The 23,498-nt window shown below is 56.5% G+C and overlaps 1 protein-coding gene across 5 annotated transcripts in view; it reads right to left on the bottom strand.

Moving 5' to 3' along the window:
- Positions 1-23,498, bottom strand: part of BCL11B (BCL11 transcription factor B) — a 91,501-nt gene that overhangs the window by 2,881 nt on the left and 65,122 nt on the right. For all 5 annotated transcript variants that reach the window (XM_079129490.1, XM_079129493.1, XM_079129492.1 and 2 more), the window contains one exon: positions 1-3,979. This exon is cut by the window's left edge and continues 2,881 nt beyond it. In XM_079129490.1, coding sequence (XP_078985616.1) covers positions 1,932-3,979 — 2,048 coding nt within the window. In that variant the 3' untranslated portion in view covers positions 1-1,931. The remainder of the gene's footprint in view (positions 3,980-23,498) is intronic.

The raw sequence follows: 23,498 nt of genomic DNA, 5'->3' as shown, positions 1-23,498 counted from the left end.
TTTTTCGTTTTTTCATTCAACGATATCAACTTGTGTCACTCGGGTTTTAATTCAGCAGTAAGTCACCTCTACTCCACATCTAAGCAGCGTTGTCCCAAAAACAAAAGGGGCGGAGGATAACAGAGCTAATGGATGGCCAAGGTTGTGCTGGGTTTATTTCTTCACTTCATTGGGTCTTATGGCATTTCCATGTCCTCTATGTTCAACCAGGATTTTTTTTTTTAATTTAAAGTAAATGTGGCTTTGTTTCTAAAGAATGTACTTTTCTTGTTTTACTTTTTTAAAAAGTCTTTTCATTTCAAAAAAAAAAAAGTTTTGCATTTGTCTCAAGAGACTCAAATAGGAAGATCAGTTTTCAAGGCACTCACATCAAATTGAATGGCAGTAGAAAAACTGTCCAATAAATTATTATTTCATTTTGTTCTTTATAGTGCCAGTATTGTGAATGCCACGCTTAGCAACACCGACACTCAATCTCAGCTGTCCCTTACAGTTTAACCCACCTCTGGGCAAACAGAATATGCTGCAATTTCTTGTTTAGAAGCCATTTAATTTAAATGCAAACAAAAGCTTTAAAGTGCGGGTCAACAGAATTCAAATGTCTAATATTAACAGTCCAATGTTAGTACCTTCCAACCTAATCCGAGAAAAAAAATAATCGGGAAGTAGCGCTGGGCACCTTCGGATGGAACTCTTCCTCTGCTTCTCCAGGAGAGGGAACAGAAATCTGCAAGATATTCCCCCGGTCCCTACAGTGTCACCAGCGTGCACTGAGTAAGAGGACACTGACTTCCTCAATTCTCCATCAAGGCTTTTGTCTGCTTGAGAAATGATCAATCACCACGTGTAGCAACAGACGCTGGGGACTGATAGAATGGGAGTGAGTAAAAGAGAGGTCGACAAGTCAGAAGAAGCCTGAAAGAACACCACTGGTTCCTCCCTTTCTGTGTCACTGAAGACCACCACCATCTACCCAATAAAGTCCCCTCAGCCCACTTTTTTCAGACGACTCTACAGCAAAGGGCAGAGATGGCATCCCGGGGCACACCCACATTCAAAGAAAAGGGTGCTCTCTGCTGCGATGCACCACCTCAGAGTGCTCTGGGCCTCTTCCCAGGGTAGCCCTCGAAAAGGGTTTTTCTAGCAGTACTTTGTGGGGTGTCTCCCCCACCTCCCCACTGTTTTCCCTATACAAGGTGAAAATTGACATCAACACAGAAAAGGCCTCTGGGACTCAGGACATCATCAGTGCTACATCTCCATTCCAACTCTGAAACAAAGTGCTACAATTTTAAAGATTGTTATCCGCTATACATCCACCCCCCCCCGAAAAAAAAGAACAAAAAATAAAATAAAAAGCCTAAAAAATGCATGCCACTTTTTATTTCAGGACCAAAAAAAGGGGGAAGGAATAAAAAAGTAAACAACTTTAAAAGTCATTTAAGTGTTGGCTTCTTCACAAGAAATTACACATGCTTAGCTTAAATTTCAAAAAAGCAGCGCCCCCCAAAAAAAATTATAATTTAAAAGATATGCTTCCCCTCTACATTGCTTGCGAGTCATTGCTCAGACCACTACGGGGTTAAAAAAAAAAAAAAATGAAGAAGGGATGGATACCCAACAAAATCTTTTAAAGGAATTTAAACAGAAGGAATAATAATAAAAAGTACCTGCACATGCCAAAAAAATTACAAAACCCAATAAATACAGAAATTATTGCACAGTTAAAAGGCTCCACAATTTTTACTTCCTTAATCAACCCTCGGGTTTCCATAGGACTTCGCAGACACAGGTTAGGTTGGGGTGCCGCCTCCCTGGGCCCCGGGGACACACGGGGTGCTAAGTGGCGGTGACGCGGAGGCAAGTCAGGTCGGCATTCTCTCGGTTGGCAAGGGTTCCACTGTACAGGTGGGGGCGCCCGGCCCGCGCGCTTAGCTCCTCTCGGCCTGCTCGATTTTGACGTCGTTAGTCAGCAAGTGCTCCCCGTGCCACTTTTTCATGTGTTTCTCCAGGGTGCTGTAGACGCTGAAGGGCATCTGGCAGATGTCGCAGCGGTACACCTCCTTGCCGATCTGCCCGTGCGTCTTCATGTGGCGCGTGAGCTTGCTGCTCTGCGCGCACGCGTAGTTGCACAGCTCGCACTTGTAAGGCCGCTCGCCGGTGTGGCTCCGCCGGTGCACCGTCAGGTTGCTGCAGTTCTTGAACACCTTGCCGCAGTACTCGCACGTGTCGCTGCGGCGGCCCTCCTTGGAGCTGGGCCGCCCAGGGCCCGGGCCACCCAGATGCGGCGTGCTGCCACCGCTGGCAGTGCCACTGCGGCCCGAGAGGCCGCCGTCCAGCAGGTCCCCCGGTGGCGTGGAGAAGCGCAGGCTGCCGTTCTCGGACGAGTGCTCGGACGACGTGGCGAAGGGCGACTGGCGCGCGTCCGTGAAGCCCAGGAAGGGGTCCTTCATGAAGTGCCGCGACGCCGCGTAGCCCACGAGCCACTGTGAGTACACGTTCTCGGACGGGATGAGCGCGGCAGGCGGCAGCTCCAGGTCCTTCTCCACCTTGATGCGCTTGGCCGCGCTGTTGAGCCCCGGGCTGGGCAGCGGGGCCGGCTTGCGTGGGAAGAGGCCCGGGAAGGGCTCAGCGCCGGGCGCGAAGCCACCGCCCCGCCCGTTCACCGCGCCGCCCGCACCCGCATCGCCGCAGCCACCTGCGTCATCGTCGTCGCCCGTGTCACCCGCGGCCGTGCGCTTCAGGAAGGCGCCGCGCTTCTGCTTGTCGGCCAGCAGCTCGCTGTACTGGGGCAGCGCGCCCAGGCCCACGTTCTCCATGACCTTGCCCAGGACCAGCGCCTTCTCGTCGGCCAGCGCCTTGGCCGCGCTGCCCACTCCGCCCCCAGGGCCCGGCACCCCGGCCACCCCGCCGCCGTTCTCGCGGTTGCGGCTCAGCTCCGAGTCCATGCTGAAGCTCGACTCGGGCCGGCTCTCGTTCTCCAGCAGCAGCTCTTCCTCCTCCTCCTCCTCTTCCTCGTCCTCCTCCTCGGGCTCGTGGCCCAGCGACGGGTCGCTCTCGTGGTGGCGGAAGTCGCCGTCGGCCGCTTTGAGGCCCTCGCCGGCCAGCTCGCTGGTGCCGGGCTCCGGGGAGCTGGCAGCTGAGAGTCCGTCGTCCGAACGACCGGCCAGCGAGCCGGCCTTGTGCATGTGCGTCTTCATGTGGCGCTTGAGCTTGCTCGCCTGCGAGCACGCGTGGTCGCACAGCTGGCACTTGTAGGGCTTCTCACCCGTGTGGCTGCGCCGGTGCACGATGAGATTGCTCTGGAACTTGAAGGTCTTGCCGCAGAACTCGCACGACTTGCTCTTGGCCGGGGGCTGCGGTGGCGGGGTGCTGCCAGGGGGCATGGGGGGCAGCGGCGGCGTGCTCAGGAACGGGGACTTGGGGCTGGGCTGGAAAGGGTTCAGGAGCCGGTGCATAGGGTTGCCGCGGCCGGGCGACACGGGTGGCGGCGTGGAACTGTTGCCTGCCAGCTCGCGAAGCCGCCGCGAGAAGTCCATGGCAGGTGAGTCGATGGCCATGGGGTTCAGGCGCATGACTCGGTCAAAGGCACTGGGGTGCTGGGCGACGAGCCCCATCTCCTCGGCACTGAGGCGGTGCGGGTCCAGGTGGTGGCGTGGCGGCGGGCTGAAGAGCGGCGGCGTACCAGGCAGGCGGCCTTCGCCAAAGCCCGGGTGGTCCCGCAGGATGGGGCCCGTCATGCGCAGCAGGTTGAAGGGGTTGCTGTCGCCCAGGAAATTCATGAGCGGGGACTGTGCCACGGCCTCGGGCCCCAGCGGCGGCGGGATGGTGAGCCGGGGCGTGAGCGAGCTGCTGGCCGGCCCGGGCTCCAAGTAGATCCGGAAGCCGTGCGTGTTCTGCGCGTGCTGCAGCAGGAACCACGCGCTGTTGAAGGGCTGCTTGCATGTTGTGCAAATGTAGCTGGAAGGCTCATCTTTACCTGGGGAGACACACGGACAGAAAGGCAGAGAGCATGAGAAGGGGCAGGGGGCGTGGGCACCGTGGGGTCACTGACCTGTGGGCACTTGGAGGACCAAGCGCCCTGTGCTCCGACCTGAAGCTGAGGGGCACTTCCAGGCAGACCTCGCTGGGCTGTCTCCACCTGGCTGGGTACTGAAGAAGTCGAGTGTGTGCACATCGGGGCCCTGGTGACCAGGCCCGAACAAGTTCCTTCCATTCTGTAGGCCTGGCTTCTGCCTGGCTTCTGCCTGTCCTTAGGGTGCTCTTCTTATCTCAGAAACCAGATGAGAGTGTGCAGGTAGGAAAGCCTTATTCTAATGGAACTACCAAAGGCTGGACTGTGGAATGCTCAACCATGGAAGGCCATCGAGGACGGGGTTCCTCAACCCAAACACCACTGACATTTAGACCTCAATGATTCTTTGTTGGGGTGGGAGCAGGGCAGTCCTAGGTTTTGTGGGGTCTCCACCAACTAGATGTCAGAAGCACCCCTCCTTTCAGGTGGAGACCAAAAACTGTCTCCAGACACAGCCAGATGTCCCCTGCAGGGCAAAATCACTTCTCCACCTCCCCTGGGAAAACACTGATTCAGACAGCATCGGACTCAAGGCAGTTCTACAGAAACAAATCAAACTATTGTCTTGCCAAAAAAATGTGTTTTTTCTTGAGCGGAGATGGTTGTGATACCTTTGCAACATTTGCCATTTAGCCATAGGAAATTCCCATGTTTCCCACACCAGAAAACAGAAACAGAACCTAAATAAAGTACTGCAGAGACCTAACAGCTGTCCCCACCCGGTGTCCTCTAGCACAGTTGGGGTGTGGAATTCAGCCTCCCCCCACCCCGTCGGAACACTGGCCTAAAGGAATACCACAATATTAAGGAATGAAAGACCGTTGCCATGTCTGACAGGCCATCAGGATGAACAGCTGTAAAGGCTGATTTGTTAGAAACTGGCTCTGGTGACATCGGCAGCAAATTGTAGTGGACTCTGGTGGCACTGAGCCAAAATGTCACCGTCTTTGTCCATCATTGGGGCAGTCACAAAATGGAGGCTGAACCTTTCATCTGGAACATCTCACGGCTGGCCTCCTCGACCTCTGCCGAAGCCAGCTGCTCTGCCAACGGAGCCCCGTTAACACTTTGCATAAGCGAGACGGGCGCGGACAGGCCGTCTTCAGCCATCAGATGCACCAGCCGGGAAGGAAAAAAGAACAGGAATCCCTTCCCAGACTGGGCGCAAGACACGGCAACTGCAGTCCTGAAAAGCTCCTTTTGCTTTATTCAAACTTTCCTGAACCTGGAAAATCTAATGCAGATATTAAAGTCAGGCACGCTGTGCAGCCCAACATGCTTGAGATCACTGCGCCCCACAGAGGAAGGGCAAAGCAGTCCCCGTCCTTGCTGCTCTCCCATTTTTCTGGAGGGCACACCCTTAGCAGCGCCTGTAGCCGCCTTAACGGTCCTTCAGAAACCATCTTTAAAAGGCACGTGGCTCAGGGACATGTGCCCTGAGTTCCACCAGAGGGACTCGGTCTTGAGTGTGCCTCTCTCACAAACTGGGCTTGCCAGCCTCTGAGGGTCCAGGACCTCTCAACATACCCGACGTGGGCAGTGTCACGGAAGCCGCCCAATGGGCAGGGCACAGGTTCCCCAGGCTGCAGAGAAGACCCAAAGGGACACCCAGCGCTGGAAGCCAGGACGTGCTTTTCCGTGCCTGTGATCACTCAGGGATCATTCCACTCTGCATCTCACTTTGTGTCTGTTTGGTGGAGAGAAGACCAGAGACACAGGGGTGGGCAGAACAGAATCCTGAGATTCAGCCTCGCCTCGCCTTTACAGCAGCGCAAGGAGAACGTCTGAGGCCCAGGGGGTTGAGCCTTTTCCCTCTCCCCATGTCTGAGTGACTCCGGTCCTGTCACAGGACCCCCTGAAGGGAATGTCCCCCACCTGGAAGAGGGTGGACAGGCCCTGGTGGCCATGCCCTTCTGCAGACCACTAGCGGTGGGGGCACAGGCTTCTCGGGGGTACATCTCCTGTCCTCAGCTTCTTGGAAAAGGTTCTCGGGAAGGGGACACAGTACCTTAGACGGCTCATGAGCCAGCCAGTCAGAAGCCATACTTAGGGGACTCCTCACACTCTCTTTTAGGAGTAAGACAGAATAAGTAAGCAAGAAGTAAGAAGATAAACGAAAGCCCCTTCCACACACAGGAGCTATAACACAATAACCCTTCCCCGGCTTCGGCCCCTCTAACTCACGTGCTGAGGGCCCACAGCCACTATGGTTCTGCATGGTTGTCGTCCGGACCTCCCTCCCCCATCTCTCCTCCATCAGCTCTGCTTCCTTGGGTAGCTCCTGTTTCTTGATCTGGTTGGCCACACATTTTCTAGAAAGTTCTGTGGCTAATGGGATATATTAGAGGAAAATGCAGAGGTCCTAGGCAGGCAGGGGATGAAGACTGCCTGATAGCCGAAATGGCTGATCACATTTTTTTTTTTACATTCAAAATGGCAACTGCTGCGAAGCATGTAGCTGCCTGTTCCAAAAAGCTCACATTTCCATGTCTTGTTGGTTTGTTTTTTTTTAAAAAAGGACACTTCTAAAACTCCAGCTTCGGGAGGAAGTTACCTGCCCGGAATTCACCATGAGGTAACCAAGAGCTCTGTTTATGAGTGGGATCTTGGGGCCACCTGTCATGCTCAGGAAAGTGCTTTCTTTACCAGAGCCCCTGAGCCACGCTGGATGGTAGTGCCCTGTGTGAACAGCAAGGTTGACCGCAGGCAATGGCTCCCCAGGATCTGACAGCACCTGATCTAACACTCTCCCAGCGCTCAGAGGCCCTCCCTAGACAACTCTTTGACCCCCTCCTTTAAATAAAATGACTTCCTGGTTATCTCCTGCCATAAGTGGCCCCTGGCAGGGGAGCTGCTCACTTTTAAGGACGGAATGCCAAAAAGTCTTTGAAGAGCCACTCAGAATGGTTTTTGATTCAAACACTCAATCAATATTTTTAAACAAAGCCCAGAGGCACAGGTGGCTGGTTTTTAAATGCAGCAGAAGACCCTAGGACAGCAGGCCATCCTTCCTGGGACTAAACCTGTCCTCAGCATCATGCCCTCCTCGAACTTGGGCCACCTGCCCCTGGGGAGCTGGAGAGTCCTTTGCTAGTGTCCCAGACAGGCTCCGCTCCCACCACACGGCTGCTGCTGCTGCTACGGCTCCAACAGAGACGGGTCGGGCCCGGACTGTTCAGAAGCACTTTACCAGAAATATCAAGCCTGGCCTTCAGACCTTGGAATGTCAGCTGCGTTTTGCTCGCGGGACGGCACGGGGCGATTCAGAACTCAGGCCCGGGTTTTGTCTTCATTTGCTGGCTTCCTTCCTCCCCCCTTTCAGACCTTCCTGGTGCCCACTGGCAGGAACCCACACTGGCCCTTCTCGCTTGCTGACTCTGAAGCCATCCCCTCGATATCCGTCTCAAACGCAAAGCCCTCCCCGTGACCTCTCGGTTACAAGAGCCCTGGACAGTGCTTAATCCTGCTGCCCTGTTCCCAGACAGGTGTCGCCAACTGAGTCCCCTAACCCCTCTGAGCCTTGATGTCCTCATCGGCAGTGCACAAATGACACACCAGCCTCGCTAGAGGGCTGCGGCATGCGTGGGGGGCTGTGAGTGACACGTCACCCCTCGGGGTGCAGGGAGGGTTCCGTGTGCTTGGGTTCTTATTTTCCGTCCTGTACCTGGTGGTGGATGTTTCAGGGAAGCCATTCGGTGCCACTCTGGCAGTAATGAAACCCTGGAGGAATTTTAGTGCAGCCCGTCGCGTGCCTTAGAGATTCCTGGGAAATAGAAACTTGCAAACGTTGAGAAAACATGATTTTTTATTGTGACGCTTGGGAGCCGACCGGCAACTGGACTCCTGCATTGCCATGCTGCTCTCCCTCTGCTTCCAGCCTCTTTTTACGAGCATTTAAATAATGGCTCCTCCTTGTGATGCCGGCTACTCTAATAATACCAATAAAGGCATCGGGGTGTTCAATAAAAAGCACACCTTTAATTGAATTATTGTTCAATGAAAAGGCCATAATCAAGAGCGCTGGCCCTCAAGGCCAACTGACACCTGAGGGAAGGGCGCTGGGCCTGTGAGAGATCCTGCGCCCAAGCTGCTGGAGAGGACCAGGTCCGGGCTTCGCAGGCCCTGCTGCCAGCTGCAGAGCGTCCTACCGGCATGAGCTCATCTCATGACTCCTCACCGCGGCCTCAGAGGGAGGCCAGGCAAGGACCGGCTGTGCCCTGCTGGCACATGAGGACGCCGAGGCTACAGAAGCAAGGTCACACAGCCAGAAAGCAGCCGGGCCAGGCCCACTGGCCCCCAGCAGGACCCCTTGCTTCCCTGCACACAGCACCTGCCACTGGAGGGATTCACTGTCCTCTGTCACAGCAGAGGTCAGGACAGGGGTTCCTCCGCTGCACTGTGTGAAGGCACTGAGTCCCTTGGATGGACTCCAGTCAGGTCCACCACAGGCCTTGACCCCAGGGAGAAGAAGCGGAGTCACTTCACAGAGCCAGCAAGCCCAGCAGGTGCCATGTGCTACTCAGGGGACCCAGTGAGGGAGGGGGTCACAAGATACTGGGTGGCTGAGTCTAGGACCAAGAAGCCAGGCCCCAGGAAAACCAGAGGCAGCACCTTTAGGATGCTCAGGTCGCAAGGATGCAAAAACTGGGCTGGTTTTGCAGGCTGCATGCCTAACCTTCATCTAGAATCTGCTGCTGCTCACAGAAGGCATGCCCCAGAGGCCATCCCCACAAAAAGTGAAGAAAATGACAACCTTCTCTCGTTTCATGATGCTGGAAAGAAAACGTCACCTGAGCACCTTGGAGGTCTACGTAAGGTTTTGTGTTTGTATTGTTCCTGGGCACAGGCACCTGTAAAACCGGAAGGCACCCTGCTCATTCCAAATGCCTCCCGTCCACTCTCAGCCCTCCTCAGCAGAAGGTGGAGTTGGGCGGTAAGTATAATGAACCTGCAGGAAATCCACTCCCTGGCCGTCCCTGAGCGAGCTCACAGAGGCCCTCACCCCAAATGGCCTCTGAAGCTGGGGACTGAGGAGAGGAGGGGCCCGCCGAGGCCACACTCCTGGCCAGTGGGCACTGTCAAGATAAGAGCTGGGCCCAGAGAGAGACCTGCAGACTCAGGGTCTCCAGAGCCGAGGGATCGGGGAAGGGAAACTGCATGCCTTGGTATTTTACCTTTCATGCCAGTCCAAGTGCCGACGAAAGTGTCGAGATGTGCTGTTTGGGGTTAGAACTTCAATAACTCATGAAATCATGCTGACTCATGGGAAAATAACAGTTGTGGCTAGTTTAGAAGAGAAAAACCTTCCACGAGTGGTCCAGAGAGGGTGTTGCTGCTGTGGTGGAAGTGACCGTGCTACTAGGACCAAAAGTACCTGCTCCCTGATGGGAGAACAGACCCATTCTCCAACACCAGTGTCTGTGGCAGACATCACCAATCCATCCCTACACGCTCGCTCCAGACCTTGAATCCTCTTGAACTCCACATTCCAGAACCCAGCCATTACCAAATCAGGTGTGTCTGAGCTTCTCTGCTGCTCTGGACACCAGCACACCTAAGTCCAGGCAGTGGGTGATAACAACAGTCAAGGACGAATACACACAGTAACACACTGTGTCCTGCTGAGCTCAGTGACCACCCACCTGCCTGTCACTCGCTCACGGGACAAGCGGGAGCTGAGGTGCCACGTGTGTGAGGCACCTGGCTGGGGATGCAGCTCACAGCCCAGGGCAGGCAGGGAGCACCTAATAACCAGCTCCGTCACTTAATGAAAATTTGGGGTGATGCTAGAGGGGGAGAGAGGAATTCAAGGGTTCGGCTGGACTAGGGGCTTGGAGCCTGTTCCGTGCCGGGCTTCTGACCTGGCCTGTCTTCTCATTCACGTTCCCAGGAACTACACACACCGTCACCATTTATAAAAGAAACAAAGCAGACTCCAGAGGACCTTCTTGGCCTTGGATCATACATCTCAAAATCACCTTCTGCCTGGATTCCAAGCTCCCTGAGGACATGACTGAGCTGGTATGACTGGCGGCTGGGCCCCTGCCCAGTGCGGTGCCTGAGACCCAAGTGCTTCCAAACTCCACGTGGCCTGCAGTCTGATGTGTTCCTCAGCTTGTGCCAGCAGGACCCCGTGTTCCCTAGACGCGCTTTGGAGCCAGGACACTGTGGCCGAGTGGCTGGACTCCAAGGAGCTTCAGGGTCCTCGTCTGTGTGGTGAAGACGACACCTGGGCCGATTCCTTGTGGGATGAGGAATCGTCCTGATGAAGTACCCGAGACGGGGTCCCCAGGCAGCAGGCCCTGGGTGCGCAGGGCGTCACACAGGGAGACGCAGGGTTGACCTGTCACTTGGTGTTCTGTGTGTTTCCGTGGTCAGTGTCACTGCAGGTATCACCACTAGGACAAGGGCCCAGGCATGGCCGACCCTGACTCCTCAGCCAGCCCTGCCCTACACACCAGCCACCTCTGGAGCTCGACCCTCAAACTGCCCCTCTTCCTGGGCACGAGGGCACGCGGCCCACCTGGACCACCCAGCCTCGCAGCAGCTACACTGCAGCCGCAGGAGCACACCAGGATCCCAGGGGACACTGAGCGGCACAATACGCCACCACCTCTGCCACTACCCTCCCCCAACCCCAGAGCTGCCCCAGAGGACGCCGTCCTTCAGGCCTGCACACACCACGCCCGGGCCACGCACGCTGAGGCCCCTGTGTCCACTGCCACCCCTCCAAGCCCTGCTGCCTGAAATGCCTGTCTTTCACTCTCTACCTGCAAAGCACCCTCTCAGAGGCAGCCGAGCAGCCGCGGGGCCGTTCCCACGGGCTGTGTTCAGGCCACCTCATGCGGATCACACGGCAGCGCGGGGTTTTGAAACGGTCTGAGCATCGGCTGGATGCTCCAGGGAGTTTGAATCCACACTTTCCAAGAAAAGGAAATGAAGTCTCATCACAGACAAAGTGAGGGGCCAAGTCTCATGGCTTAAGTGCAGAACCAGCACTCATCCAGCCCGCAGGACCTGGGGCTGGCACTGCGTCTGGGTGCCCAGCTGGCTGTCCCCTCCCACCCAGACTGACAGCTCCGCTGTCACTAGCCTTGAGCGAAGACTGGCCTAGCTGACCACCATCATCCCACCTGAGAGAGCGGGACAGGGAGGCCCAGCTGTAGGATCTGGAGAGCGGAAGGGTCAAGAAGGAAGAGGTCTGACACACGAGGAAACGGAGGTCAGCCGCACCGTGCTTTGCCACGCCCCCTTACCTGGATGGGATCTGCTTGGCAGGGCTGACCCACGTGGCTCCACCTGCCTGGAGAGAGCCCTCCACTGACAGCCTTCACTGCAGCCTCCAAACAAGAGCTAGCATCGCCAGGGTTTGCCCAGGCTTGTCCAAGACAAGCAAGTCTTGCTCCCTCCCCTCCAGGAGGCCACAGGTGGACAGAACACAGAACCCCAAGACAGAGCCAGAGCTGCGGCAGGGCTGCAGGGCACCCAGGGAGGAAGCAATAGGCAACAGTGCACAGAGTTGATGTCCAAGCTGGATCCCAGAGCTGAGCATGCCCATGAGAAGGGAGAGGCCTCAAGGTGCAGGGAGGCTGCCTGAGGACACGCAATTGCAGCACACCACACCGCACAAAGGATGAGAGAGGAAGACAGGAGATGCAGCAGCCACACCACGCAATTCTGAAGGGGCTTCCATCCGGTGGTGACCAGGCCCACCATGGCCCTGAGTGCAGGGCTGTCCTCGTCCCCAAGCTCACCCTCCTAACATAGGCTAAATGTGAAGCTGTGTCCCGCTCCCAGGGGTTCTTTCCTGGGGAAGAGTATGAGGACAGCCGAGGCCACACTACCTCTTGCAACCCAGGTACCACTGTGGCAAGTAAATGTGTCTCCTTCCCTCCCTGCTCTGCAGGTGCTGGAAGCCCTCTGCGCAGCGGGACCCAGAAACAGGGCTGTCCTCACACAGCCCCCAAGTCCAGTGCAGAGGCTCAGGATGTGGGCGTACACGTCGGGAAGGGTTGAAGCCACCTGGTCACGAACAAGGAGTATGTACAAAGTGGGACCCGGGGAGGGAGGGACCAATAGCCTGCGAGGCCCAGAGGCCCCCAGGACTGAGTCCAGCTCAGAGGGAAGAACGAATCCATGAGGTGAGAAGGAAGAGCAAGAGCACACGCACAGAGAAGACTGCTACTCGAAGGCTCAGCGGGGGGAGCCGGGGTTGAAGGAGCGGAAGGACTGGAGGAGGAACTGGAAAGGGGACGGGACCAGTCTGGGGATCTGGAGACTGTTCAGGAACCTAGCTGGAGACGGGACAAATCCCAATTGCTGTAAATTCCATCCCAGTGAAAACGGCCAAATAAAAGTGAAAACGGAAGATACTCAAGCCCACGTTCAAGACCTCCCGGAGTCGGTCTAGTAAAATCTCAGTACAACGAAAGAATGCAGGTGAACCCTTCAGACAGCTCTGCTTCCAGCCAGACCCACCCTGCCCAAACACTGAAGCCATGAGACGTAAACCAATAGAACTTAAACAGCTTGAAGATCATGATCCCGGGCAGTGGCTTTTCTATCCTTCTCTCAATCAGGAGTTCAGTGATTCCAGCAAGCTTCTCCTCTGAACACCAGAGGGCTGTGAATCCACCTTCAGGAACAGTGCGGTCCAGGCTCTTTGGGGAACAGAGAAGTATTCAAACTGAACCACAGCTGCAGGGCCCCGCGCACCCCAGATCTCCCCAAACAGTCTTTCTTTCAACCGCTCAATTCTGTGGTCAGACCAGGTGTGCAGTTTCAGGCTCAGGAAATAGACACCCAGCCCCAAAGCAAAGTGAAATTGCTGACAGTGGAGCACCTCAGCCTAGGGAGAAAGAGCAGTGCTTGTCAGCGAGATGGACGAGCAGGGGACCCAACAGGACGCCCAGGGCGTCTCACAGGTGGCCACTCATCTGAAGCAGCCCCAGAGAGGGCTCCAGTGCATCCCTCCAGGTCGTCAGAGCCCCTCCTGCCCTGCACGAGGTGTTCAGATTCACCGGAAGTCATGTTAGCCTCCGGCCAAAGAGATCAGACGCCCCTGAAACCCGCTTCTGCACACTTCCCTGACGGGGTTTGGCAGATGAGCTCATTTGGGTGGTTTGGCTCCCACGTGGAGTGTTCAGAGAGGGTTCTAGAACTCTGGGGACAGGAATGGCCTCCAGAACAGGACCAATAGCATGAAGCAAACCACCCTTATCCTCACCTGCGTGTGCCTGACATGGGCGCCCGGCCTTGGACCGGCCCCCCAGGAAGTCCCCTTCTCCATGACTCACCTCCCCTTCACAGGCAGGCCTGCATCCCCGCGTTCCTTAAATCCACAAAAATTTCCACTTTCCACCCCAAGAAGTGCGGCAGGGGCAGTAAATCTCGTGTTAATGGAGTGTACGTTTAGCTCTGAGCAGATAATTGACGTTATGGAGAGCCTCGACGCCAAGTTATATAGGTTAGCGAATGCAGAGGGGACTCATTACCGACTCACTACAAACAAGTAGTAATATATGTATATTGTTCTGAGTGGTGTTATAGCAAAAGTGTTCCGGTCCGCAGGGATTGATAAAGCACAAGAAAACAGCAGATATGCACTTGTAAATTTGTCTCATTTGTCTCTGAAGTTAAAGGTTATTCCCTTGTTCTGAATTTGTAATAAAAACACGCTAGCCCAGGGTTTGTGCAGGATGTTTGAATATTTAAATTGTGTATAATGATAGGCAATTATAGGGTAAAAACTGGACCTCGTGGATGGGGGAGCACTCTTGGCTCCACCAGGTGTTTGTGCTGGATGGCTCTCTCATCTACAGCATTCCGCAAGCACCTTTCCCCGGGGGCCTCGGGGAGCATCCCCAGGACCCTTGGCCACCCAGCAGTGACCAGTCAAGCTTGGGTTTGCCTGGTGGCGTCTTTCCCACCTTCTTCCCCTCTCTCTCCCCCCTCCCTCTTTTTTGCCCTTTTTGTTTCCTTAAGCATGCACAGTGCATCTCTCCCGCCAGGGGCTGGGCCCACAGCCCTCTTTCCACAGCTGGTCACTGTTTCTGCGCTGCTGAGGAGATGACGGAGCCGGACACCGGGAGAGCCTGCAGGGTGCAGTGTGAGTTCGCTTGCCCCCCATGGGGCGCCCGTCCTCTACCCTCTCGTCCCTCCAGGAGAGCAGGGAGCTGGCAGGGAGCCCCAGCTGTGCCTGCGCCAGCCCAGGGCGGGGGCAGGGGGTGGCGCTGCAGCTCCAGCCTGGAGCCCAGGTGCCCGCCCGGCCTCGGCAGCCCTTCTGCCCAGGTTAACCAACCACAGTGTTAGAGTGACTCCGGCCAGCTTGTCACCGAGCACAAAAGTCATCAGCCAGTGAATGTTCTTTTCTGCACCACAATTAAGACGAATCAATACGACGTGCCACAAATGGTATTTTACTCTCAATAAGAACTCGAGCTGAGTTTATTCAGAATATTTTAGCGCTTCCCCGGGGGATTTTGGGCCGACGCAGATGGCAAATAAAGTACTCAGCCTAAGGCTACAGCACATTATGGTAATTCTAATGTCAGATGTACTTTAATATACAGCTCTATTTAATCACCCCATTATTTCACATTTCCATATGAAAAACCTGCGGCACTTCTGCGGCACTCTGCCTCTGCCACGGTGCCAAGCGTCCTCCAGCCCGCTGCCGGCAGCCGGGCCGTGGGCATCCTCACCAGGCGCAGCCCGATGCTGTGGAAGTTTCCGGGTGCCCGGATGCACGGTCACAAAATCAAGATTCGGAGGTGTGCCAACACCACCACGGAGCTTGTGGGAGGCCAGGCGCAGTCCACACAGACATGCAGGATGTGTGTGGCACAGGCACCAAGGGAGGCCGGGCCCGCTCACTACACGCCCCCTGCAAGCACCACAGCCCCGCTGCAAGGCTGGGAGGCCCAGTGGCTAGGCCGCGCCAGGGCACCGGCTCTGGTCTGTGACCACAGCAGCTGAGCCAGCGGGTCCTCCCGGCACTGTCCACCACCCTGTGAGGCAGGATGAGGCCAAGCATCACGGGCAGCACCCAGGGCCAGGAGGGAAGGAGCATGGGCAGTGGCTGCCGGCTGCCGACACAGAGGGCGTGGTGGTGGGTGGGGAGCTGCGGCCGGAACTGAGCGCTCTGAGCCAGGAGGCCCAGGCCGAGCTTTGGGCTGCTCCAGAGAACGTGAGGCCCAGAAGCCCAGGGGAGGTGGCGTCCTGTGAATTCAAATGTCTGCAGTGCCTGGAGGCTGGCGGGCCGGCCAGCTGGCGGAGAGCGGCCCACGGAAGCGTAGATCTGGGCTGAGCCCACGAATCACTCCTGCAGTCACGTGGTGCTCCAAGGCAGCCCCACACAAACCTGCTGGCCACCCCACTGCAGATTTCTCCAGGAAGGTCTGCGGATGGGTGCAGGGACATCTGGCACCGGACCTTAGTAGGTGACCTGGAATGAGTCAATGTTGAAAGCCACATGACACGGTTCCTGTAAATGGTCACAGCACGTGTCCCTAAAAGGAGGCACTTGCCTGGGGGCACGCTGGGTCCAACCCTGACACCGAGCAAAATCAATCAGTCAACCTCTGAGGAAGGAGGGAAGCAGGGAGGAAGGAAGGAGGGAGGACGGCCGATTTCTCAGAACTTCCACTCACCATACCTGGTCCAGGCAGCATTGTCTCAGGAGACCAGCATGGGGGACTTTTAGAGGAAAAACACTTGAATATCTGAAAGTACAGTCATCTGGGCTGCCTGGCCACACCAAGCCCTGCAGGTATGCCCACGAGGGACAGCGTGCCACCCTGGCCCTGCTGCCACACAGGTCACTCTGAGGGCGCCCTCACAACAGGGCCATCCTATGTAACGGCCTCTAAAAATATGCTTTGGAGGTAAAATTCAATGGTGGACTTCATTCTCAAATTCCAGGGTCTTGCTATTATTGCTCATTCCTACACGTAAAAATGGTACTACTATCCCCAGACCAGGGATTCTCAGCGGAACCAGGAACCCCTGGTCAATGTCTGGAGACACGTTCAATGGTCACAAGTGGGGTGCTCCTGGCACGCACTGGTCAGAGGCCAGAGAGCTGCTGAACATTGCCCAGTGCACAGGACAGCCCCCCACAAAGAACAGCCGGGCCTGGAGTGTCTTCCGTCCAGGGGGCGAGCTGCCCTGGGCGAGAACCTTCCACTTCAGTCCTGGTCTCTGTGTGGGCACTGCCCCTGAGCCCAGCAACACACACCTAAGAGAAAGCAGGACTGGGGAGTAGGGCCAGCGGGCAGGGGAGGGGGGTGGGAGAACCAGGGGACCAGCGGCGCCTGAGGCCCAGGCCGTCTACTTTGGGCAGTGAGGGCACTGTGGGAGCCAGCCAGTCATGGGGAGAGAAGTCCTCTGAGTTCCAGAGTGGCCCAGGGCTCCAGGGCTTAGGGCTTCCAGGGAGGGAGCCTTGCAAAGCCGAAAAGCGGCCTGAACAGGCAGAGGGAGCAGGCCGGTCCCCTGGTGGGCACCCCTGGCCCGGCCCACCGCCTCCTGGAACCGTGTGAGGGTGAGGGCCAGAAACGTCGGGGGCTGCCCTAGATTCAGCTGGCAACGTGGCTGCAGGAGGCCAAAACCCAAACACACTTCCTGAAGTCAGAGATAAAAACACCATTTCTGCTGCGTGCGCCACTCTTGGAGGCCACAGCCACCCCGTGTGGGGGGCGCAGGGGACAACCATGCAAGCTGAAGTGATTTACAAAGAAAAGCACGGTCCGGGGAGAGCACCCGGAAAGCACAGTGAGGGGCTGCTGAGCGTCCCGGGCCGTGGGGAGCAAGCCGCCTCGGGAATATTTTTAGAATGATCCCTGGAGCGATTCTTCTTGGTTGTAGAAACGCTCCAGATCAGAAAGTCAGTTTTTCCCCTATTTGCAGAAGGGAGCTGGCTGCTCTGGACGGAGCGCGTGTTTTGCTTGGCGGCTGCTCGTCATTCTGTCTTGGCAGCCTTCCCTGGAGCGCTCGGTGAACCTGGCTCTCACACAGTAGCACTTTGATTTTAAGCGCCCCAGCCACGCTTCCCTAATAACAGCCTGGGAACTGCAAAACCCCTGTAAGCCCAGCCCTTTAAATGGGGAACAGAGTAGGGCTCTGGGGCCGCTCACCACAATAGGGCCTGGAAACCGGGCCGGGGCCATCGAGACCAAAACGTGGCTCTCGTTAGCAGCGGAAAACGAAACAAAGCCGCACATTCTGGGGCCAACAGCACGCCACCTCGCCTCTGCCCTGCTACACGCACAGGCCCGCCCCCCTTCCCGTGGCCCTGACAGGTACCAGGTGTCTCCCATCCACTGAGGGTGGAATGGGAAGGGACACAGCAGTTTCAGAACCACATGGGGCTGGGGCTGGGGGCCGGGGCTGGAGCTGGGGCAGATCCCTTCAGCTTCCCGAATTTGGCTAAACTTGAATGGGTGAGCTCCACTCTGACCTCCAGTCTCTTTATCCACAAATGGGAATAACAGCTGTCTTGAGGATGGAGGGAAGATTCCAGAACATCATGGAAAGAGCTTGCATCTGGTCAGTGTGTAACAGAGAAAGCTAAAATAGTAAGGATATGAATGAATGAGCAAGTGAATGAATGAGTGAGTGACGGTGTGAACTAATGCATGAATGAATGAATGAGTGAGTGCATGAATAAATGAGCAAGTAAATGAATGAGTGAGTGAATGAATCTGAATGAATGAGTGAGTGGTGGTGGGTGAGTGGGTGGGTGAGTAGGTGGGCACATGGGTATCAGCAGCATGGGACTCTGGGACCACGTGTGAGCAAACCCCACTTCATAGCTGACCAGTGGTCAGCCACTAGGGAGTCATTACTCACACAGGGGACTTCCAGGTACAATTTCCGCCCCTCCCTGGCATCGAGAAATGTAGTTCTTTGGGCCTCTCAGAACTGGCTCCTCACCACTGTGTTTCACACATTCGCCTTTCTTTCTCTCTGTGTTGTTTACAAAGGTTTCATTATGTTTTCAACTAATCAGAAAGGCCCCGCTAATACACAATTAACATGTGATTATAAAAAAAAATTAAAATAGCTTCCAGAAGAAGGAAATGTAATTAAGTAGAGAATGCTTTTCACTAAGTGCTTGCTTTAACCCATTGTCCGGACACAGTCTCCAAACGTCCACAATGCCTGGAACAGATGCCAAGGGCAGAATGTTAAAAGCCAGTGAAAAGGGACGAGCTTTTCTGGGGAACAATAGCTGTCACTTGGCGTACCATGCTGGCCCCCTCGGAGTCCGGCCACAGAGCGGCCACCTCCCCCGTGCTCACCCCACTTTCTTGAAAAAATGTTTCCCTTGAGCATAAAACAGACGATGGCTCCCAAGCCCCAGATGACAGGCATGGGGTGAAGACCAGGGTCAGGTGCAACAGTGACAGTCCCGACCAGGAAGGACACTGCCCGCACCACTGCTCACCTCTGGTCACTGTCCTGTTTCAGTTCACGCAGGGCCACATTTCAGAAGGGACCTGTCTCTCAAACCTCTCAATTCAAAATGGAATTTGAACCTCCTGTCCAAAAGCCAGCTGATTAATCAGGATTTTGTGACCACCCGACCAGTTCCTGAGTCATCCCAAATCCTTCCAGCCCACTGGCCCCAGTCTTGGTCCACCGGAATTCAGGCACCAGGGTTCGGGTGGAGTCTGCCAATCAATATGCCACATGGCAGCCTGCACCCCCCCAGCAGCCTGCACCCCAAGGCAGCCTGCACCCCACAGCAGCCTGCACCCCACGGCACCCTGCACCCTACAGCAGCCTGCACCCACCCAGCAGCCTGCACCCCAAGGCAGCCTGTACCCCACAGCAGCCTGCACCCCACAGCAGCCTGCACCCCAAGGCAGCGTGCACCCCAAGGCAGCCTGCACCCCACAGCAGCCTGCACCCCACGGCACCCTGCACCCTACAGCAGCCTGCACCCCCCAGCAGCCTGCACCCCAAGGCAGCCTGTACCCCACAGCAGCCTGCACCCCACAGCAGCCTGCACCCCAAGGCAGCCTGCACCCCAAGGCAGCGTGCACCCCAAGGCAGCCTGCACCCTATGGCACCCTGCACCCCACGGCACCCTGCACCCCATAGTAGCCTGCACCCCACGGCAGCCTGCAAGTGCAACCACTTCCCACGGAGATGGGACCTCGTGCAAAACATGCTCGGGCCACCCGGGAAGCGTGGCTCCTGCTCATGGCTCTCGCTGCGATGTGGGGAGAAGTGAAATCCAGAAGTGGGGGGCACTGTCCAGGACCCATCAGCCCTCTGCAGGGCGAGCAGCACAGCCAGCTCCTGACCCCGGGTGGTCTGGCAGGACAGCAGCCAGAGAACTGGGTTCCCAGACACGCACAGCGGTGGCAATGTCAGGAGGCCTGGCAGGTGTGGCCAGCTCTCTGTCTGTTCCCAGCTTCTGCCCTCCAGGTCCTTCCGAGCCCATCCAGGGCTGCCCCGTGGGCCACAAAAGACTTGACAGCACATGTTTCCACAGTTATGAGCTGGGTGACCCCAGGCAAGGTGCTCAGCGTCTCTGAATCCACCCCTGACGTGTAGCCCCATGTCACACTGGGGAGAAAGTGCAATCCAAAGGGCGCAGGTGGCTGGTCTTACGCACAGGGAGGAGCCGGGCCCGGGCCTGGGTGACCAGGCTCAAGAGCCACCTCCTCACCTCGGTGGAGGCTGCCTGCCACAGTGACGGCCCCACAGAAGCTGGCAGCCCGCACACGGGCCCTCATCACGTCCCCGCAGCAAGCCCAGCCACTGCGGTCCCTCCAGGAGGAGCCCAGCACAGGAGCGCCAAGAGCGTTTGCCTGCGGTCACTCGCATTAGGAGACAAAGGGCCAGCAGTAGAGTCAGGCCCAGCAGGCTCTCTCCCAAGAGTGCACGGAAGGGAAAACCGAGGCTGCCCAACACAAGGGGGCTCCGAAGGTCAACGGGTCAAGGACTCGGTCTTCAGACTCCGGTTCCACTCAGGTGAGAGGAGGATGGCAAGTCCCCTGAGGCAAAGCCAGGCTGTGCTCCAGGAAAATCAGCTCACCATGGATCCCCCAGCACCTGAGTCCCACTCACCAACCCACCACAAGCACTTCTGTGGGCCACTCTGACCCCAGGACCCTCTGGAGAGAAGGAAGAAGGCCACCAGCGGCTCCCGGATACGCCCCAGGCCTCCTCTCTGGGGGTCCTCCAGCACTGGTTTCTCAGAGACTAAAACACAAGCCAAATGGTACCCCAGCATTCCCTCCTCACCTCACTCTGACTCACACCCCATGACCAGGACACTGTGCTCAGCACCCCCAAGACAGCAGCCTGCCCTCAGTGCACATTTGCCAAGTGTCTCAGGGTCTTCAGTGACCCCTAAGAAGCTTGTCCTCCCTGGATCCCACACTCAGAGAGGGAAAGCAACCTGCCTGAGGCCACAGAGCTCACGTGCATCCCAAGGCCTGTAGCACAGTGGCACTCAAAATTCACCATTCACCCCTGCGTCCCTTCACCACCTGCCACCGCCTAACACACAGTAGGTGCTCGACCAACGCCTGCTGGGCCCTCCTGAGATGGCCCTCCTGCCCGCTGCCCAGAAGAGCCGTTAAAATTCTGCACCCGGCGCCTGCCCCTCGCGTCTGTGTGGCGCAGCAAGAACTGACAATTCTTCCTAGATAAATATCTGGAAAGAAGTCGGGAAACAATTAAAACTAGAAGCTAATAAATGATGAAGAAGCCCAGGAGCCAAGTCCTGGCCCACTTCCCAGTCTTCATTCATGCATCAAAAAAGCCCCAGCGGTCCGAGGCTTCGAGGGCAGCTGGGCAGTGGGGCTGTCCAGCGTAATATAAATGGGGATTTGATATGATCGAATGTACGCACTGCATTCCCAACAGCAGACACTATCTCCCGGCGCCCCCACCCCCGTCTGCATCGCCCCAGCCAAACCCCCTTCTCGGGGAGCACGTGACAGATGATCTTGTAACCAGGCAACTGGGTGAGGAAAGGTTCCAAAGTTCCTCTGCAGGAGCGGGCGAGATGGGTTGCATCCTGCTCCGGGGGGTGGCTGGTCGTGATACCCTCCCCTAGACCCTAAGAACTGGGGGGAGGAGACGCACCTGCCTGACCCCCACACCGAGGCCTAGATGTCCTGGACTTCTCCGCCTGCCCACACGCACAGCGCAGGCCAGGCCTGCAGGGAGACTCCACATCCTTCAACAATCACCGCGGCCAAAGGTGGCCCCCCAACACGGTGCCAAAGGAAGGTCCAGGCCCTGGCCTTTCCACGGGGGCTCTCACTTTGCAGCTGTTCAGCTTCCTGAGCATTCCCCGCCCCAGCTGTAGGCACAAATGCTCTCAAGCCCCAGTCAGCTGCGCTCCAAGAGAGGAGGCCTGGTCAGAGGGCCTGCCTGCTGTCCAGGACAGGGAGAGGAACAGGGGTCTCGCGTTTCTCGCGTGTGCGCGCTCCCCCTGGAGACGCACAGTGCTCTCCCAGGCCGCAGGAGGTGCCTCCAGAGCCGGGCCTTCACAGGGCACCTCACAGGCAGGTGCTCCCCATCCCAGGACGTGCAGCTCCTCCCTAGAGGGGCGTGTCTTATGGTCTCCATGAGAACCTTAGCAGACAACCTGAGGCTGGGCTGGACAGGACAGTGGAGCGCTTGCCAAGAGCCACCTGCTTCCTGGGTCCCAGGACTCTGCCTGCATGAGCTCTGGAGTTCACAGGTGATGAACTAAGGCCTGAAACCAGAACCAGAAGCCGGGGCGGGTCCTTCTGCCAGCCCTAGCCCATGTGCCTCTCAGGAGCTTCTGCTGACAGGCACCTGGTTTTAGGGTACCGTCATAGGATACAGGGGGTGGCAGGTCACAAGCAAGGAGGTGAGTGAGAGGAGAGGTCCCTGGGGCGAAGGACACCTGCGGGGACCCAGGGTGTGCCAGGAACTGCCCAGGAGCCCAGAGGACCCCATCACCCTCCCTCACTTGTCAGCTGAGCTCAGTATGCAAAGCAGGGTCCCACGCTGAATTCAGGGTGCAACTGTCAATTCATTCCTTTCTCTCCAATATCCACAGTGCACTTAATAAAGAAAATGAGTGAGGGTGGAAAATGGAAAACTGGAAAGAGAGTGTTTTTTTTTTTTTTCAGAAGGCAAGCCTCCAGCCCCTCTGGGTGTCAGAGGGTGGCGAGGGCCTCTCCAGGGAGGAAATGAAGACCTTGCTGGGGGGCAGGGGAGAACTATCTGCGGACCTAATGAGGTTCTTCTGACAACACCAAGATACACGCCCCACTCCCACTCTCCCCGGCTGCATGAATAGAATACGATTATTCCTAACGTCTCTATCTGAATGGAAATGACCAGGACCAGAGGCAGGCGGACAGCTGGAGTGGAGAAGGTGCAGAGACCAGGGCCGTCAATTCAATAGTGGTGTGAGGGGGCCCGTCCTCAGCAAGTGTCCCCATCCTGGACATACCCCCCAGGCCCAGGAGAGCTCCCCATTCAGAGCTCCCAGCAGGGTATGGAAATAATACCAATAAACAGAAGAGGCCTCCCAATGCACAGGGGTGCTTAGCAGCACTGAGAAGCCATCCATCACAGCCCACTGACACGGTGTCTTTAGAGCATGTCCCCTGTTACATCTAAGGCTGAATGGTTTTCTGGGAAGAGGAAAGATGAGCTGATGAAACCCAGGCCTGGCCAAGGCTGCCAGTTCAGTGCACCCCACTGGACACCTCCCTCCCATCAGCAAAAGTCACTGCAAAAGGTCAATGTCACCGTGCTTTCTGATTTTCAAGGATCACTTCCTTCTTGCAAAAAACTTAAAAGATACAGACAAGGATTCAGAGGAAGATGCAAACCACCAACGTAACATCTGTTAAAATGTTGGCATTCCCTTTCAGTCCCTCTCCAATGGATTCAGACAGGCCCACTCAGACTGCACACAGTTCAGTTTGTGCTTCTCTCTCCTGACACTGGCCCCATCTTTAGAAAAGCTACAACACCGTTCTTTTTCACTGCTGTGTAATGTTCCTTCCCACAACTGGCACATGGTCCATTTCACATTCTCTTCCTGCCGGAATCTACCGGCTTCCAGTTTTCCACTCTTCTAAGGATGCTGCGTGTTTTTATGTATCTCCCTGGTTAGTGTTTATGGCCTCCTGGGAGAGAAGTCCTGGGCCAAACGTTGCAAAAGTCCTTGCCTTGTGTTCCCAGCCATATCCCCAGTCCTCCCAATACTGCTGCAGTTCACACCACCTAACATCCCAAGAACACCTGCTTCACCACCCTGGGCCAGCACATCAAGAGAAGTTTCCAGAGCATCCATCATCTTGGGAACACCTTGCCGGGCTGGGGCCAACAGGTGCCGACCCTCCTCATCCCTCCCAGGCTGACTGTGATGCCATCTCCCTGGGCGCACCCCAAAAGCACACCACCCCAATGA

Source organism: Sciurus vulgaris (assembly GCF_902686455.1).
Source record: "Sciurus vulgaris genome assembly, chromosome: 2".
Classification (NCBI taxonomy): domain Eukaryota; kingdom Metazoa; phylum Chordata; class Mammalia; order Rodentia; family Sciuridae; genus Sciurus; species Sciurus vulgaris.
The sequence above is the reverse complement of the archived record's forward strand: the minus strand, read 5'-3'. Positions and strand labels throughout refer to the sequence as shown.